At 42.0% G+C, this 18,739-nt stretch overlaps 1 protein-coding gene across 1 annotated transcript; it reads left to right on the top strand.

Moving 5' to 3' along the window:
* Window positions 1-848: 848 nt before the first annotated feature.
* LOC137525421 (indolethylamine N-methyltransferase-like) lies at window positions 849-17,733 on the top strand. Its single transcript, XM_068246499.1, has 3 exons — window positions 849-1,221; window positions 8,267-8,474; window positions 16,014-17,733. Exons 1-3 carry the CDS (start codon window positions 1,071-1,073, stop codon window positions 16,435-16,437), a joined length of 783 nt encoding a protein of 260 aa, XP_068102600.1. The 5' UTR covers window positions 849-1,070; the 3' UTR covers window positions 16,438-17,733.
* The last annotated feature ends 1,006 nt before the right edge of the window (window positions 17,734-18,739 follow it).

The raw sequence follows: 18,739 nt of genomic DNA on the forward strand, positions 1-18,739 counted from the left end.
AGCTTAGGTGCGCTAAGGGGCCCAACGTCCTATTCACAGGTCATTTTGAGGCATTTGGTTTCTAGACTACTCCTCACGCTTTAGGGCCCCTAAAATGCCAGGGCAGTATAGGAACCCCACAAGTGACCCCATTTTAGAAAGAAGACACCCCAAGGTATTCCGTTAGTTGTATGGTGAGTTCATAGAAGATTTTATTTTTTGACAGGGGAGAATAGATTTTATTTTTTGACAGATGATTGACAGGGGAGAATAGATGTATACAGTACACAGGGGGGAGGTCTAAGGGGGGGTCTGGGGTGGATCTGAGGGTAGGGGGGTGATCAGGAGCCCCCAGAGGGCAGTTAGGGACCTAATCTATAACATAGCACTGACAGATATTGACAGGGAGTGATTGATGGGTAATTAGGAGGTGATTAGAGGGAAGAACAGAAGGGAAGGTCCCTCGATCACTGGGACCACCAGGGCAGGAGGCAGCCTGTATAATACACTTTTTATACATTACAAAGTGCATTATACACTTTGTATGCGGCGATCGAGCAGTTAACATCCTGCCGGCGCTTACAAACAGCCGGCGGGATGATGTCGTGGGTGGGCGGAACCTGTTGCCAGGGGCAGCGCGTGTCACCAGTGATGCGATCGCTGCCCCGACACGCCCAAAGGAGCCACCGTCGAATGGCGTTTTGCGGTTCTTTCGGCGTCCACTTTGCCGCCGCCCATCATCTGTGGGTGGTCGACAAGTAGTTAAATTATTAGCAAATGAAATACTTTTTTTTTGTTTTTCTCAGAATGTTGAACCTGCACTTAACCTGTTTAAAAATACAGACTATAAACTCACCTGGAAGAGACATGAATAAATAATTTAATTTGCAGCAAAAGTCATAAAATAAACACAGCTCAGTCAGCTGAACTCTTATGACTGGCATGTGAATGTAACAAACAGTTCTGGGAAAATACTGAATCACACAGTAATAGGTGGGACTCCCTGGTGCTGCATGGCTATAAAGGGGACACCAATGTCAAATAAATAGAGTAAAAAGTGGGAAACAAAAAACGGAGAAGATTCTCACAAGATGGATTGTGGACCAAAGAAATTCTACCATGAGCATGACTTTGATTCAAGAGATCATCTTGAGACATATTTCTCAGACAAGCCAGACATGGAGTTTGCAGACGATTCTCTGAAATTCCCTATGGTGAATTTTAATTACACGTTCAGCTCAGGTATGTATGTGATCAGAAATCTTCTGAACAACAATAAAAGAGCTAATGAGCAGTGGTGAGCGAAAATGCCAATATTCTTTTCTGATTATTTTCATGAAAATAATGTTAAGTTCGATTTTCGAGCAAAAATTAGATTGAAAATAAGTGTTATTATTTTTCACAAATTTTAGAGGTAAACAAATTGATATTTTTTGCTGACAAATAGTCGCTGTAAAACTACTGTTTTCCATGGCTTTGAGCTTTTTTTTGGCAACAAATATAGTTTTATCGCATTTCTTTTCCGTGGCAAAAATATCATTTTTTGCGAAAATGTTCGTAAATCGAAAAATTTGCAAGTAACACTGCTAATGAATAGAAAAGCTTATTTCTACACAGTGATGCAGCGTTTACGACATATCTTTTGCAATGCATATCTTGCTTTGGGACTATAGGATAGTAACCAACAGACAAGCGGAAGATCACAGGAGAGCATCAGAAAATCTGGGCATGAGTATTGCTGATAATACATTAGTAATATTTCTGTTATTCTACCAGCAGCTATTCCAGATGGTATTATGTTGGTAATGTTATCGCTACTCTACTAGCATCTGTTCCGGATAATACCATATTGGTAATGTTATAGCTGTGCTACTAGCGTCTATTCCGGATAATACCATATTGGTAAAGTTATAGCTGTTCTACTAGCAGCTATTCTGGATAATACCATTTTGTAGTGGCTGGGTAGTGTAATAGTGCTCTAGTTAGGACCTCACACGCGCTTTGAGTCCAACTGGAGAAAAGCACTATACAATTATTATTGGTAATATTATCGCTATTCTACCAGCAGCTATTCCAGATAATACCATATTGGCAGGGCCAGATTTACAGCTCAGGACAAGCACAGAAGCTCCAGTGCTCTACACCCCACCCCTTAACACAGGCCACACACTTCACACACCTCCAAAGACATTCAAAGACACCCCCCATATTCAGATGTGCCAGCTATAGCTTCCCCAGTATAGATTAGCCAGCTATAGGTGCCCCAGTATAGATTAGCCAGGTATAGGTGCCTCAGTATAGGTCTTCCAGGTATAGGTGCCCCAGTATAGGTTAGCCAGTTATATGTGCCCCAGTATAGGTTAGCCAGCTATAGGTGCACCCAGTATAGGTAGCCAGACATAGGTGACCTAGGTTTGCCAGGTAAAGGTGCCCCATTATAGGTTAGCCAGCTATAGGTTCCCCAGTATAGATTAGCCAGCTATAGGTGCACCCAGTATAGGTAGCCAGACATAGGTGCCCTAGTTTAAGTTTGCCAGTGTAGATTCCCCAGTATAGATAGCCAAACATAGGTGCCCCAGTATAGGTTAGCCAGCTGTAGGCAGTGCTGCTTGGACACCACTTTTCACTATCTGGAACTAATTCGGATCCGGATACCCAGATATCTGATCCGGGTCGGATATCTGGATCAAAAATTTTGCAAACCGAATCTGGGTCAGATATCTGACCCCACTATCCGGCCGGATTCGGATATCTGGATAAAAAAAATGGAAGTGCCCTTTAAATTGCTTTAAAAATGTTTTTAAGTGTCAATGAGGCATGTAGAATCATTATTTTTGAAAGGGGAACACTAATTGATGATGTTGGGACTTAACCTCCCCCCCCCCCCAAAAAAAAATGGCTGTCAAAGTGCAAAGGGCCAAGTGCCAAATGAAAAGGGCCAAGTGCCAAATGCAAAGGGCCAAATGCAAAGTGCCAAGTGCAAATGGCCAAGTGCCAAATGCAAAGGGCCAAATGCCAAATGCAAAGTGCCAAGTGCAAATGGCCAAGTGCCAAGTGCAAAGGGCCAAATGCAAAGTGCCAAGTGCAAAGTGCCAAGTGCCAAGTGCAAAGGGCCAAATGCAAAGTGCTAAGTGCAAAGGGCCAAATGCCAAATGCAAAGTGCCAAGTGCAAAGGGCCAAGTGCCAAGTGCAAAGTGCCAAGCGCCAAATGCCAAGTGCCAAGGGCCAAGTGCCAAATGCAAAGGGCCAAGTGCCAAATACAAAGGGCCAAGTGCCAAATACAAAGTGTCAAGTTCCAAATGCTCATTGCCAAGGGCCAAGTGCCAAATGCAAAGGGCCAAGTGCCAAGTGCAAAGGGCCAAGTGCCAAATGCAAAGGGTCAGGTGCCAAGTGCAAATTAGCTAAGTGCCAAGTGCAAAGGGCCAAGTGCCAAATGCAAAGGGCCAAGTGCAAAGGGCCAAGTGCCAAGTGCCAAATGCAAAGTGCTAAATGCAAAGTGCCAAGTGCAAAGGGCCAAGTGCCAAATGCAAAGGGCTAAGTGCCAAATGCAAAGTGCCAAGTGCAAAGGGCCAAGTGCCAAATGCAAAGGGCTAAGTGCCAAATGCAAAGTGCCAAGTGCAAAGGGCCAAGTGACAAATGCAAAGGGCCACGTGCCAAATGCAAAGTGCCAAGTGCAAAGGGCCAAGTGCCAAATGCAAAGGGCCAAGTGCAAAGGGCCAAGTGCCAAATGCAAAGGGCCAAGTGCCAAATGCAAAGTGCCAAGTGCAAAGTGCCATGTGTAAAATGGCAAGTGCAAAGTGCCAACACGTGCAAACACGTGCAAAAATGTGCAAATACGTGCAAATACGTGAAAACACATGCAAAGTGCAAACACGTGCAAAGTGCAAACACGTGCAAAGTGCAAACACGTGCAAAGTGCAAAGTGGCACTTTGCATGTGTTTGCACGTGTTTGCACTTTGCACGTGTTTGCACTTTGCACGTGTTTGCACGTGTTTGCATTTTGCACCTGTTTGCACGTGGTTGCACTTTGTACATGTTTGCACGTGGTTGCACTTTGCACGTGTTTGCACTTTGCATGTGCACAGCACTTTGCACGTGGCACTTTGCTCTTTGCACGTGTTTGCACGTGGCAGGCAGCAGCTGGCGTGGTGTGTGCACAGCACACACACAAACACATAGCAGATGCAGCAGCACTGCAGCACACACTCTGAATGTCATATTTATGACATCAATCAAGCAACTGAATGATTTAAGAATACTGTAGTGATAGTGAAGGAGTTAATCACTGAACAGCTTAGGTTTATCACTGTGTACACACTTGGTATGCCAGCAGCACTGGAGCATGTCTCTCAGGAAGGATTCAGCAAGCCAGAACGATCTGTCTTATCATGGCAGCCCTCCTTATTATACAAGGGGGGCTGGCCAGGGTTCCTTTCTGTGATTGGGTGCCAGGGCTTAGGCTGGGAGGCCTCTGATTGGCTCAATGAGGTCAGGTGGGGCTGGCCAGGGTTCCCCTCTGTGTTTGGTTGCTGGTGCTTCTACTGGGAGCCCTCTGAGTGGCTCCCATGACATCCTGGACCTCATACAGTATTAAAATGGTCCAGGTTACACTTAGCCATCAGCCATCTTCTTTAAAGAGAATCTGTACTCTAATATTCTTACACTAAAAAGCATACCATTCTATTCCTTATTTTCTCCTGTGCCCCTCTGTGCTGTTTCTGCCACTCTCTGCTGCAATCCTGGCTTGTAATTAACAGTTTTAGGCAATGTTTACAAACAAACTAACCAGCTTCTAATAGGCTCAGCTAAGCATAGTGTGTGAGTGTGCAGGGGGCCTGCAGAGGGTGTGTATCGCTTCTACCAATCACAAGCAGCCCTGCACATTCCACACAAGCAAAGCCTTAGCCCGACAAACAGGACAGAGGAAAGATACATTGATTTATTACAGAGGCAGTGTAATTAGGAAGAGCTGCAATAAGCCCCAGCACATTAGAACAGGCATAGGAACTCATAGGATAGAAGAACTAAGGCTGAAAAAATTGTTACAGAGTCTCTTTAACACATCCCATGGCGCGTCCCATGCTGTGTTCCAAGCCACGTCACATCACTACTGCACTTCCTCCTTCAACCTGGAAGGAGGAAGTGTTTGTAGTCACAAGACCGCGTTTTGGAACACAGCGTGGGATGCGCCGTGGGATGGGTTAAAGAAAACGGCTGATGGGTAAGTTTAACCCCCCCCCCCCCCGCACACACCCACCCAGCTGCACTAATTAGAGGATGAAATCCAAGTAAAACTAATTTGGATTTCATCTGAATTTAATCCGGTGCTAATCCCTCTTGCAGGCACCCTTTTAATGGTCCAGATATCCATGGATATCCGCATAGCCCAGCCAACTGTCCGCAGATAGCTATCCGGATACAGGAACAGCTATCCGGAATCCGGATCCGGTCGGATAGGCCTAAAAAGTTGGATATCCGGGTCTACCCGGATATGTTTTACATGTGTCTACACTATGTTCTCATGAATGGAACCCTCTGAGGCCCCCAGAAAAATTGTCAGACATTCTTGTGTTTACTACTGATGCACTGAATAATAAAACTTCATAACAAAGACAATGGTGTGCTTAGTCCTCGGCCTAAAGTGGGACACATGCTTACAGCAGCTGGTTCTTAAGGATACCACAACTGAAATGTGACATAATGAGATAGACATGTGTATGTACAGTGCCTAGCACACAGATAACTATGCTGTGTTCCTTTTTTTCTTTCTCTGCCTGAAAGAGTTAAATATCAGGTACGTAAGTGGCTGACTCAGTCCTGACTCAGACAGGAAGTGACTACAGTGTGACCCTCACTGATAAGAAATTCCAACTATAAAACACTTTCCTAGCAGAAAATGGCTTCTGAGAGCAAGAAAGAGGTAAAAAAGGGGAATTTCTTATCAGTGAGGGTTACACTGTAGTCACTTCCTGTCTGAGTCAGGACTGAGTCAGCCACTTACATACCTGATATTTAACTCTTTAAGGCAGAGAAAGAAAAAAAGGAACACAGCATAGTTATTTGTGTGCTAGGCACTGTACATACACATGTCTATCTCATTATGTCACATGTCAGTTCAGGTATCCTTTAGTCAAGCAGTCCACTAAAACCAAGTGAAACCTGTCCGGGTGGCCATTTAGTCAGTAAATATACACAAGTGCTGTTCTTAGTTTGTTGTCATTTTCAGGGAATTATTATGGCTGCATCTGTGTGGAACAGTCACCTGATTGCACTACAAGATGGAAATCCCGCCCTTCATCCACTCTAACTACTAAGAACAAGGACTATAGATAACATTTTAATCTCATCAGTTAAAGTGGACCTGAACTCTTGCACAGGACACAAGGAAAACATAACAGAAATGCACCCTGTGTGTATTTAAAGAGTTTAGCTTGTGTGATTCCCCCTCATTTGTGTCTAATCACTAGTTGTAATTTGATCTCCCCCCTGTATCACATGACTGCCTACAGCAGATAAGCAGATAAGCCCATTTGAAAGGACAGGCTGTAAACAATATGTCTGCTTCCATGAATCAAGAAGTAGAAACTGTGCAGATTTATTTTAGGATGTGTTTCAGCTCTAACAAAGGAATGTTTTTGTTTAAAGGTTATTATGCTGTTGTTTATGTTTAGAGCAGAGGGGAGTTTTGAGTTCAGGGCCCATATGCAATTAACTTTTTCACCTGAGTTATCTCCTAGGAGATAATTTTCATTTTCTCTTTAAACTAACTTTACAGCATTTTAAAATTGACAAAGTACCCAAAAGTTAGTGAAAAGTTACTATCAAATTTATTTTGAGTATTTTCTTCCTTGCTGGTGGCTTAAAAGGCATTTTATGAAAAGTTGTGAAAATATCACCTAGGAGAAAACTAAGGAGAAAAGGTGAATTGCATATGGGCCAGGTCTTTAAAGTGCATCCGAGATAAACTTTTAATCATTGCATAATTGTGCCCCATACATAGTGTTTGTAGGGCATTCCTCAAGCCAAATACTTTTTTGTTGTTGTTTTAATACCCTTATTCTCTATAAACTAAACAAGCCTTGCCCACATCTCCTCCAGTTCCTAGGCATTCTAAGTCCCATGCAAGTGCTCATGGGAGTTCAGTCTGGGGAGGAGGAGGCTTTTCCTGAAGAAGGAGGTGGAGGCGTTACCAGCCAGAGATTTCAGAGGCAAGGGGAGGAGAGGGGAGGAGAGGAGAGAGGAGTGAAGTTTTCACAGGCTGTCGTGGTTGGGGTGTCTTGGCACCCTATGGAAAAAAATACAGAAGACAAAAAAGGGAGCCCGATAGTGCAGTATGTCAATAATAGGTGTGTTGAGAAATCAATTGATTGAAAGGGCTACTCACAAAGGAGGGCTGCAATAGGGAACCGACCACAGGAAGCAGGTGGAGACCATAAACTCGACTCCACTCGGGGTGGTCCTGGACGGACCTGGTTGCGATCGCTCTCTTAGACGAAAAAGGATGGACAAAACATTAACCGTGGTAAAACAACAGGTGTTCTGTCACCACCCCTCGGACAAACATGTACGGGGTATAACTATACAAATCAAGGGAAAGAGGCGCCCTGATTTGAATAAAAGCTTTTAAAACCAGTTTAAAAACGAAAAAGAAAAATGAGGTATCTTACCTCAATGACGAAATCTCTGTAAACTTACAAAAGATTTTTATTTGAGCACAGGCAACGCGTTTTGCGGGTCTGAGCCCGCTTCCTCAAGCCAATACAGTGCCAAATGACAGAAATCATGTAGCATAGGGAGCCTCTCTCTATGCTACATGATTTCTGTCATTTGGCATGTATTGGCCTGAGGAAGCGGGCTCGGACCCGCGAAACGCGTTGCCTGTGCTCAAATAAAAATCTTTTGTAAGTTTACAGAGATTTCGTCATTGAGGTAAGATAGCTCATTTTTCTTTTTCGTTTTTTAAACTGGTTTTAAAAGCTTTTATTCAAATTAGGGTTCCCCTTTCTCTTATTGTGCATTTTCACAGGCCGAGAGGAGGAGATGCAGAGCAGCTTGCCTGTGTGATGACAAGCAGAATATGGCAGCTCTCATTGTATCACAGGAAGAAACAATCATATAATGTTGAAGCTGTTTGCAGCTAGATTTGTCGTGTAAACTATCTAAACTTTAGATAAGATATATAGATACTTGTTATAGTTCGTTTTTCATCTCAGATCCACTTTAATATTCACCTCAGGTTTGCTTTAACAGCTTCATGGTAATGATTTTTTTTAAATAACTCTACAGGTTTTGTAAAGGGAGATGTTTTGATTGATGTCAGTTTTAGCTCTGCAATTCATCATCTATATTCAGCTTGTGATATCTTCAAGGACATAATTATACTGAAGGTCAATGAGAAATGTAACATGGAGACAAGTAGATGGAAGGACTCTCGCACTGGAGCTTTTAATTGGAAGCACACATCAACCCATGCCACCAAGTTAGAGGGAAAGAGGTGAGGTTTCTGAAAATGCTTCTTCAGTTTGACTTTGTTGCAACATCATTTTGACATAGAAATCAGACACTATCACATTTCTCTTGCCTGTCTGGGCATTCCTTTCACCATTTGACTGGCTTATTTTCCAGTACTGTTTCCAGTGCCAGCTTCTTGTTGGTGTACCACAAGGTTCTGTTTTTAGACCACTTCTCTTTTCCATATTTACTGAGAGTTAGGAAAATAATATGCTTAAATTCAAAATGTATTTTACCACATCTCTCAGCTCCTGACCTCTCTATTCTATAATCTTGAGTCTCTATTTGTCTGTCTGCTGTTTCCTTATTAGTCTAAAACGAGATTAAATAAATGATTTTACCTTGAATTAATGTTCAGCACTATAGCTAGTGCTAAAACGCTGCATCCCTGTGGCAAAACAAGGGGTTTATACCCGCTAAATCCCCTGGGCTAACAGCGGGGAGCACTTCCTGCTTGAGGCAGAGCTTATGGCTGAGCCTGTAACTCTGCCTCTTCGCGCGTCAATCTCCGCTGATCGCTGCCTCTCCCCGTCCCTCTCAATCTGCCTTCACAGAGAGGGGCAGGGGAGAGGTAGAGAACCGTGCGGCGATTGACGCGCATGGAGGCAGAGCTGCAGCTCATAGCTCTGCCTCCATGGGCAGCAAAATCCACGACCAAGAAAGTCGTGGATTTTGCAGAGGGGATATGGGGGGTATAAACCACTCGTTTTGCCGCAGGGATGCGGTTTAGCATTCCCTATAGTGCTTAACATTAATACAATGTAAAATCATTAATGTAATATCGCTTCAGAGTCTCTTTAATGTCATCTTAGTTCTGAAAATGTAACAGGAGTGAAAAGGAACATGTTGTCTTTCCACCCTCTCTTTCTGCTCACCTACCTGTAGTAACTATAAAAATGGAACCCCGGCCCCGCCACCACTCATAAATTCAGGCGGTCCAGGGGTAATATTTGACTCTGATCTCTCATTTAAGCCTCAGATTACCTCAAAAACGTTCTCCTTCTGTTCCTTCTGAAAAAGATGACAAGAAACAAACCAGTGTTATAATGAACAATCGCGCTAATCTCATCCAACTTTCCTCACATTTTTTTCTTATGCTGCCCCTCTCTGTCACTCCTTTGTCTGCAACCTTTGTGTCTCATACAAAATCGACCTCTTCTCCATTTTATTTTCTTCTGTTCACTCTCACGTCTTCTCTTTCATAGCATGTCCACTATTAGGGATAGGCTGGCAATTTTTTTTAAATCTTTTCAGGCAAAACATTTATCTTAACAGTTGGGTTATTTTCCCTTATTACTTCTAACTTTTTGTGCACATTTTTTTCAAAAAAGACCTTGTTGTTTTTGAGGAAATTGATTTTAAAAATTTCAGAACATTTTTTTTTCTGAACTCAGTAAAATTACATTTTGATGACACAGTTGCAATTAAGTAAATGGTGCCAACTTTATCAGTTAATAGCAAAGCCCATATGCACTCTTTATTCTTCAAATGTGTTCCCCCTTGGTCCCCCTTTGTAAATCCTCCTATTGGAAGTTTCCCATTGGTCTGTTAAAGGACCAATTGGGAGCTCCAGTGGCACTTTTAAGGATTCTTTGCTGGGGCTTGCTATACTTTAGTATAGCAAGTACGAGGGGAAGAGAGCAACGTGTGCACGGTTGTTTGCCGTCATCAATCAATTTCCTAGAGGATATGGGTGTGAGACCTTTTCCAAAGATTTTGGTGTGGGATCATTATTTAAAAGTAAGTATTCCTAGTTCATTAAGAGTATTTAAGGACTTTTCTAATGGCTATGTTTTTATTTAACTTTTAACTATTTGTGGAAATGGGTAAGAGGTGCTTCAGTACTCTGAGTACAAGAGCTCTGGGGGAACAAGGAAGGTGTTGCTTATTTCATGGACCATGGGGGCTGGTATAGCTCAGGGTGCAGAGCCCCCCACAGTCCAGGCTCTGAATTCTGGCTATACCAGCCATTACGGGTGACAAGGAGTTAAAGAGATTTGGGAGGGGGAACCCCACAATGTCGTTTTCTTAAATGTGATGAAATATGTATACAGTACTTAAAGAGACACTGAAGCGAAAAAAAAAATATGATATAGTGAATTGGTTGTGTACTATGAATAATTACTAGAAGATTAGCAGCAAAGAAAATATTCTCATATTTTTATTTTCAGGTATATAGTGTTTTTTCTAACATTGCATCATGCTATAATATGTGCAGATTACACAACATTCAGCATTCAAAATGAGTCTTTCAGAGCAGTCTGTGCACTAATGACCTCTCCTCTGGCAGAGCAAAAGAAAACAGTTGAGATAATAAAAGTCAGATAACAGCCCTCTCCACGACTAAACTTAGTCAGAGAGTTAATGGCTTGTTTGCATAGAGATAACAACTGGAGTTTCTTAACTCTTCCGGTACTGGAAACAATTAGACTGATGTATCTGATCTTAATGTTTTATTTCTTAGCTGTACTACACATACAAATCATAATATCATAATTTTTTTTTCGCTTCAGTGTCTCTTTAAAACTAGTATAAATGAAAGTGTACCACAGCAAAATTTAATTTTACTAGTTTAAAAAAACATGAACTGTTTGAAAACAACTTTCCCAAAATAACATCTTTGTATTATTATTTCTTTTTGCTTTTTTTTTCCAGTTTTCCTACTAATGTACCTATCACATTTGGTGATGGTAGACTGTGTGGAGGGTTTTCAATTAACCATGACATTTAGTGGTATTGATTTTAACATAAATGGCTTAATTCTTCCACAAAATGTCATTTTATTGCTGTTTTTTTTTTATCCATTCAACATTTTCTTAAAAACTACAAAGTCTTTCTTTATTTTTTTACTTAACCCCACTATCCTCCCTGATACCTGCCAACTTTGGTGAAGATTGCACTTACTTTGTAGTTAACTACGGAAGTCTGTGGTATTGACTTTAATGTTAATGTCAGAATTCCACAGCCTCTGGGTTCCAATCACATGATATGACATGTGATCAGGACCCGAAGAAAGAGGATGTCAGCATTACAGCACTGTGCGGTGGTGGAAGAGGACAACCGATCCTGTGTCCAGATCAGGTAAATATCTCAATTAGTGATGATCGTAATAGGCTTATTACGATTACGTAAAATTATGCATACATTTTCACAATCACGACTATATGTAATTACAGATTCTTAATTCAATTGACTTTGCATGATTATTCATAATTACAAATTAATTTACGCAGAATTTACACGTAATTTCTTGCCAAATTTGGCAGTGAATTGCAAAGCACCCATACATGCTATTGCTACCAAAACTGCTGTATATGTTAAGGAGAATAGTTGATACAAGTTTAAAAAAATAATTGTTCAAAAAGACCTTGTAGTCTTTGAGAAATTCGATTTTAAAAATGCAAAGGAAAATAGTTTTTAAATGCAGAAAAAGGGTTTAAAAACCATTTTCTTTGAATATTTAAAGGAAACCTAAACTGAGAAGGATATGAATTTTTCCTCTTAAAATAATACCAGTTGCCTGACTCTCTTGCTGATCCTGTGTCTCTAATACTTTTAGTCACAGCCCCTGAACAAGCATGCAGATCAGGTGCTCTGACTGAAGTCAGGCTGGATTAGCTGCATGCTTGTTTCAGGTGTGTGATTCTGCCACTACTTTGGTCAATGAGATCAGCAGGGCTGCCAGGCAACTGGTATTGTTTAAAAGGAAACATCCCTATCCCTCTCAGTTAAGGTTCCTTTTAAAATCAATTTTCTTAAAAACCACATGGTCTTTTGAACAATTCTTTTTTTCAATCTTTTACCCACTATTCTCCTTAACATTTGTAGCAATTTTGGTAGCAATAGCATGTACTGTATGGGGGCTTTGCTATTCATGGCCAAATTCAGTGCAAAATTACATGTAAATTACGCGTAACTTAATTCATACTTACAAATGCTAACAATTATGTAACGATTGGTGTCAACACACAGAGAGAATCTGATTATTGGTGATCTGCAGTATCACCAAGAATAGAGATATATACCTGATTATTGATGATCTGCAGAATCACCGATAATACAAGTATAACTAACCTCTGGACACCTGACAAGTGTAAGTGTTTGGTGCGACAGTATATGAGCCAGTGATTCCCTGACTGTTGGGAATCAGACTCTACTGCAGTCAAAGGACTCCTTTGAGATGGAGTCCCTGACTGAATTGCAGAGAGGTCCCTTTGGAAGATAGGGAGTCTCTGCAGCTACTGGACACCCCAGGAGAGGGTATCAGTTAGAGAGGTCGGCCGGGCCGGGTCGGCAACACATGAGCAGATAAAGTACAGAGACAGAAGGCTGATTCAGTAACCAGGGACAGGCAGGGTTGGCAACAAGAAATCAGAAAGGCGTAGGTACCAAATCAGAGAGCAGAAGCAAGGTCAGGAGAGCAATAGGTCATAACAGATATTTAACAGATGCCTAGTCTAGAGTGTGAGGTCCGTGGTCTCAACACCCAAGGACTGGTCTAATATATACACAATAATGATACAGTATCCCTAGTCTTGGGTGTGAGGTCCGTGGTCTCAACACCCTGGAACTAGACTTAAGTATAACACAATAATAACACAGTATTCTGGCTAAGTGTGGATTCCCAGGTCCACCTGGTTCCATTCCACTGTGGAGGATCTGACTAAGGTCTGAGTGCTAACACATAAGCATTCGCAATGGCAGACAACTGGCAACTGACAGAGAGGAAGTATATTTAGCAAAGTGCTCCTCAGCACCACCCAGTCCCAGGCAGCCAATCACCCGCTGTTCTGGGATCAGCTGATCGTCCAGATCAGCTGATCCTTCTCCTATTGGCATAAAGAGCTTGCCTGTTGGCGCGCACGCGCGTAGCTCTCCATCTGTGTGCACTACTAGGTTCAGACAAACCAGGCGCATGTTGTTGCAGAGAAACCCCCTGTCTGAATGCGGCACCAGCCGCCTCATTGTCAGACCGCGCGGTGGTGTCTCTGGACTCCGCCACAATCCCTCTCCTTTTGGCATGAAGGGTTTGCCTGTTAGTGCGTACGCGCGTAGCTCTTCATCTGTGTGCACTACTAGGCTCAGACAACCTAAGCGCACGTTGCTGCGGAGAAACTGCCGGTCTGAACGTGGCACCAGCCACCTCGCTGTCAGACAAATTAACTATGAAATTAATTACGCTTTTCCCCCAAAATTTTGCATTATGATTATAATGCGTAATTGCGAATTATGATGCATTATTAATCATAGGCATAATTTCTACTCATCACTAATCTCAATCTGTCTCTGTGCCACTCTGCATTAGGGGGCTGGGGAAGGCTGTGAGCTAAACCATTAAAAAGGATGCCTGCAGTAGGGATGAGCACCGGTTTAAATTCATCCTCTAATTAGTGCAGCTCAGCAGGTGTGTGCGGGGGGGGGGGGGGGGGGGGGGTGGTGGTTAAATTTACCCATCAGCCGTTTTCTTTAACCCATCTCACGGCTAGTGGTGCTCATCCAATATTCGGGTATCCGAACTACCCAGATAATCCAAACTTTTTCCACTATCCAAACTTTGAATAGCAATGCAGATACTTTTTTAAAATCCGAATAGCAATATCCGACAAACTCGGATTTCACATCTGAAATCCGAAATCCGGGCGGATAGTTAGTTCAGATATCCGAGCAGAAGCCAAAATCCCCTTCAGTGGCAGAAATCCCTTTCGAAGACATTTTGACCATTGCGTCGGGAAGTGAAAAAACAAATCGCTTTGCAAAAGCACTTAGAAAAGCACCTTACAAAAAATTGTAGTACACAGGTAAGCTCCGGGAGGCGCTAAAAAAGAAAATCACTCACAAAATTGCAAAATGCTGGCATGAGCGATTGCGATTTTAGATGGGAATAAGGCCTTAAAGCGGAATGAAACCCAGCATTTCTTCTTTGCTCTAATAGATTATTTACAGCATATTATATACTACCAGCATTTTTTTTTTACTAGAAAAGCATTCAAAGGGTTAAACACAGGACTAGCTCCCTGCAAGGAAAGCTGGATGCATCCGAACTGGAGATAATGTTATCTTGTGTTTTTCCGGACCGCCGCAGTATAAATCTACGTCGGGCGGGTGGCGATGCGGTTCTGACCGGACGTTTTTACTAGAACAGCATTCAAAGAGTTACAGGACTTACAAGCTCCCTGCAAGGAAAGCTGGACGCATCCGAACTGGAGATAATGTTATCTTGTGTTTACTTCATTGTATTGCCCACCCCCTCCGATCCTCCAATGACCTGCGCCTAGTCGCGCCACGCATAATTCAGTCACATGCACGATTGCAGGACTTCACCAGGGCTGCCCCTACTCTCTGAAACTCGCTCCCACCAGCCGTCAGACTCGCCCCCACCTTTAATACCTTCAAACAAGCTCTCAAGACTCACCTCTTCACGCTCGCATACCCCCCACATCAGCACCAAATATGTTCTGTTAGACACCCTCTCAAAAGATGCACCTATTGTCTCCACCCCCACCCTGTAGATTGTAAGCCTCTGGCAGGGCCCTCCTCCCTAGTGTTTCCAGCTTGATTATGCAATCTTACTGACAATCACCCCTCTTGTGGACTAGAACAGTCTCTATTTTGATCTATGACACTGTATTGTTATCAAATCATTTGCATCTTGTTTTGTTGTGAGTTTCCTGTATGTCCTACCTTGTATGTTAACACATTTATCTATTGTGCAGCACTGCGTAATATGTTGGCGCTTTATAAATACAATAAATTTTAATAATAATAAAATTGTATCAAGTGAGGAATGTAAACACTTCTCTGACACTGCAGACTCTCCTGAACACAGTGAGGCCCAGTGCACACCAAAACCGCTAGCAGATGCGCAAAACGCTAGGCGTTTTTGTGAGCAGATTTCAAAGTGATTCTAGGCATGTTTAGAGACGTTTTCTAAACATGCCTAGCATTTTTTGGAGCATTTTTGTGTAGCAGATTACACATATTGTTACCGTAAAAGCTGTAACTGAACAGCTTCTGTTACAAAAACGCCTGGAAAACTGCTCTGATCTTGCGTTTTCCAGAGCGGTTTGAGCTTTTCCTATACTTTACATTGAGGCAGAAACGCTTGTGCAAACCGCAAAAGTACTGCAGGACCCATGTTTGCGGTTTGCTAAAAACCTCAAACCGCTGGTGTGCACCATCCCATTGAAATACATTAGCCAAGCGGTTTTCCAAGGCGGATGCAGTTAAAGCAGTTATGAATAGAATGCAAAGTCAGCTCTCAGAGCAAAAAAAGTGTACTTTGGGAACTTGTAATTTCTTAATGGATAATGATAACCGTATGGCGTATAAAAAGTAGGAAAGCATGTTTTTATTGAATATTATTTCAGGGTTTTATACCACTGTAAGGTCCTCATTATTGTCTGTAGTGCACTCTGTGCAGTGCCCACAAAAGATAATTGTACTATTTATTTATTTATTTATTTATCTATTTATTCATTTTAAAGGTGATACATTTCAAATCTCTGCTACCTTTGTTTCTTAGTGCCCAAGTTCAGGACAAGGATCCGCAACTAAGAACAGCCATCAGTCATGTGATATCATGTGACTTTGAAAATGAGAATATAACTCATCCTGTTGTACTTCCGTTCGCCGACTGCATCACCAGCTTATGGATATTGGAAGCCATCAGCAAAGATGAGGATGATTATATGAGGAACCTTGAAAAAATGTCAAAGCTGTTGAAGCCTGGAGGTCACCTGATACTACTAGGGGTATTAAATACCTCTTATTATATCGTTGGTGGAGAGAAGTTTCACATGTTTGGATTTGATGAAAGCTTTGTGAAAAATGCCCTCAGGAAGTTGGGCTTTGTTATTGATTATTATTCAGTGCAGAGAAGGAAGAATGAGAGCAAACTATGTGATTATAAAGCTAGTATGTTCATCACAGCTTGTAAGACCAAGTAGGTCAAGGTAGCTGCCAAATTTTCTCCTAGGTGATTTTTTTACACCTTATTAATAAAATGTATTTTAAGCCACCAGCAAGCAAGAAAATACTCTAATTTTGAGAGTGCTTTTTTTCACTTACATTTTCAATTGCAGAGTTCGGAAAAGTTATTTTAAACAAAAGAGGAAAAATGAACTCCTAGGAGAAAAGTTTCAAGCGGAATGAAACCCAGCTTTCTTCTTTGCTCTAATAGATTATTTGCAGCATATTATATACAACCAGCATTTTTTTTTTACTAGAACAGCATTCAAAGGGTTAAACACAGGACTTAGAAGCTCCCCTGCAGGGAAAGCTGGACGCATCCAAACTAGAGATAATGTTATCTTGTGTTTATTTGTATCAAGTGAGAAATGTAAACAAATCCTTCTCTGACACTGCAAACTCTCCTGAAGACAGGGAGACAATCAGTAAACATCAGAAAGCATTTATGCTTAACCACCTTAAGACTGCCCCACGCCCATGGGCGTGGCTGCGGCGGCAGCCCCAGGACCGCCTAACGCTGATAGCGTCAAGTCCTGGGGCTGCAGTTTGCAGGAGATCGCGCGCAAGAAGCACGCGCACCTCCTGCTCGGGGGCGGGGCTCTGCCCCCTCTTCAGTCTACGAGCAGCGATCGCCGCTCGGAAGACTGTTAGATGGCATGATCGCCGTCTATTTACATGTACAGCGCTGCGATCAGTGTCACACGGCTGTCCCCCTGGGGGACAAGAGAGTGATCGGTTCTCATTAGAAGAAGCCTATGACAGCCGATCACCAGGATTGGCCGGCTGGGGGGTGGGAGGGTTTAAAAAAATAATAATATAGAAATAGTAAAAAATAATAATAAAAAAATTACATAAATATTGATAAAAAAATCAAGCTCTGTTGGTGGCGGGAAAAGGGGGGAGAATCACTCCTCTGCTGTGTTGTGCGGCCTTGCAGCTTGGCCTTAAAGCTGCAGTGGCCAATTACAGAAAAAACAGCCAGGTCTTTAGGGGGGTTTAGCACTGTGGTCCTCAAGTGGTTTAGTTAGACAATGAATAAAGCAGTTATGAATAAAATGCAAAGTTAGCTCTCAGAGCAAAAAAAAAGTGTACTTTGGGAACTTATAATTTCTAAATGAATAATAATACTTATGCACAAAAGCAAATATGATAACTGTATGGCATATAAAAAGTAGGAAAACATGTTTTTATTGAATATTATGTCAGGGTTTTATACTGCTTTAAGAGGAACTCCAGTGAAAATAATGTAATAAAAAAATGCTTCATTTTTACAATGATTATGTATAAATGATTTAGTCAATGTTTTCCTATTTTAAAAGCTTGCCTCTCCCTGATTTTCATTCTGATGGTTATCACATAGTGACATTTTTACTGCTGGCAGGTATGTCAGTGGAAGTAGCTGCTGCTTGCCTTTTTGGCAGTTGGGAACAGCTGTAAGCAGCTGTTATTTCCCACAATGCAACAAGGTTCACAGACAGAAACCTGCCAGGACCATGGTCATCACAGTTTCCTGTGGGAGGGGTTTCACCACAATATCAGCCATACAGAGCCCCCTGATGATCTGTTTGTGAGAAAGAACAGATTTCTCATGGGAAAGGGCGTATCAGCTACTAATTGGGATGAAGTTCAATTCTTGGTTACAGTTTCTCTTTAAGAGAAAAGGTGAATTTGATTTGGCCCAATATCTATAGCACAGCTATATCACTATATACTGTATCCTTGTAATGATTGTAAACATCAAAATAAAGTTGTATTCCAGAAGCCTGGAGGCCCATTCCTCTTATTATACTCCCTTTTAGAAAATATATTTTTTATATGTATTCATTTTTAACATCACATCATTCTCTATTCAAATTGCATAACAGTGCTTAAGAAAGGAAAAAACAAAACAGCATATACACACACATAGACACACACACACACACACACACACGCATGCACACACACACACACACATGCATGCACATACACACACACACACACACAGGGCTGGATTTCTGGGGAGGCCACAAAGGCCATGGCCTAGGGTGATAAAATTAGATAAGATAAGAAGGGCGAGAGGACTTGGAGAGAGAAGAGGTCATATGTTAAAGTAAATCATCTCTTCTGGTCTGCAGCGCAGCGCCCTGCTCTGCATTGATGTTTGAATTCCAGAGTTCCCGTACTCCCTGCATATCTGGTGCCTATCCCGTCCTCTGTATGATAGACATACATGCTGCTGCTGTGTGAAAAGTGCCAGTTTACAATAAAGCAGACAGAACTGCATTCAGTTTTAATACT

This window comes from Hyperolius riggenbachi, chromosome 7 (assembly GCF_040937935.1).
Source record: "Hyperolius riggenbachi isolate aHypRig1 chromosome 7, aHypRig1.pri, whole genome shotgun sequence".
Taxonomy (NCBI): Eukaryota; Metazoa; Chordata; class Amphibia; order Anura; family Hyperoliidae; genus Hyperolius; species Hyperolius riggenbachi.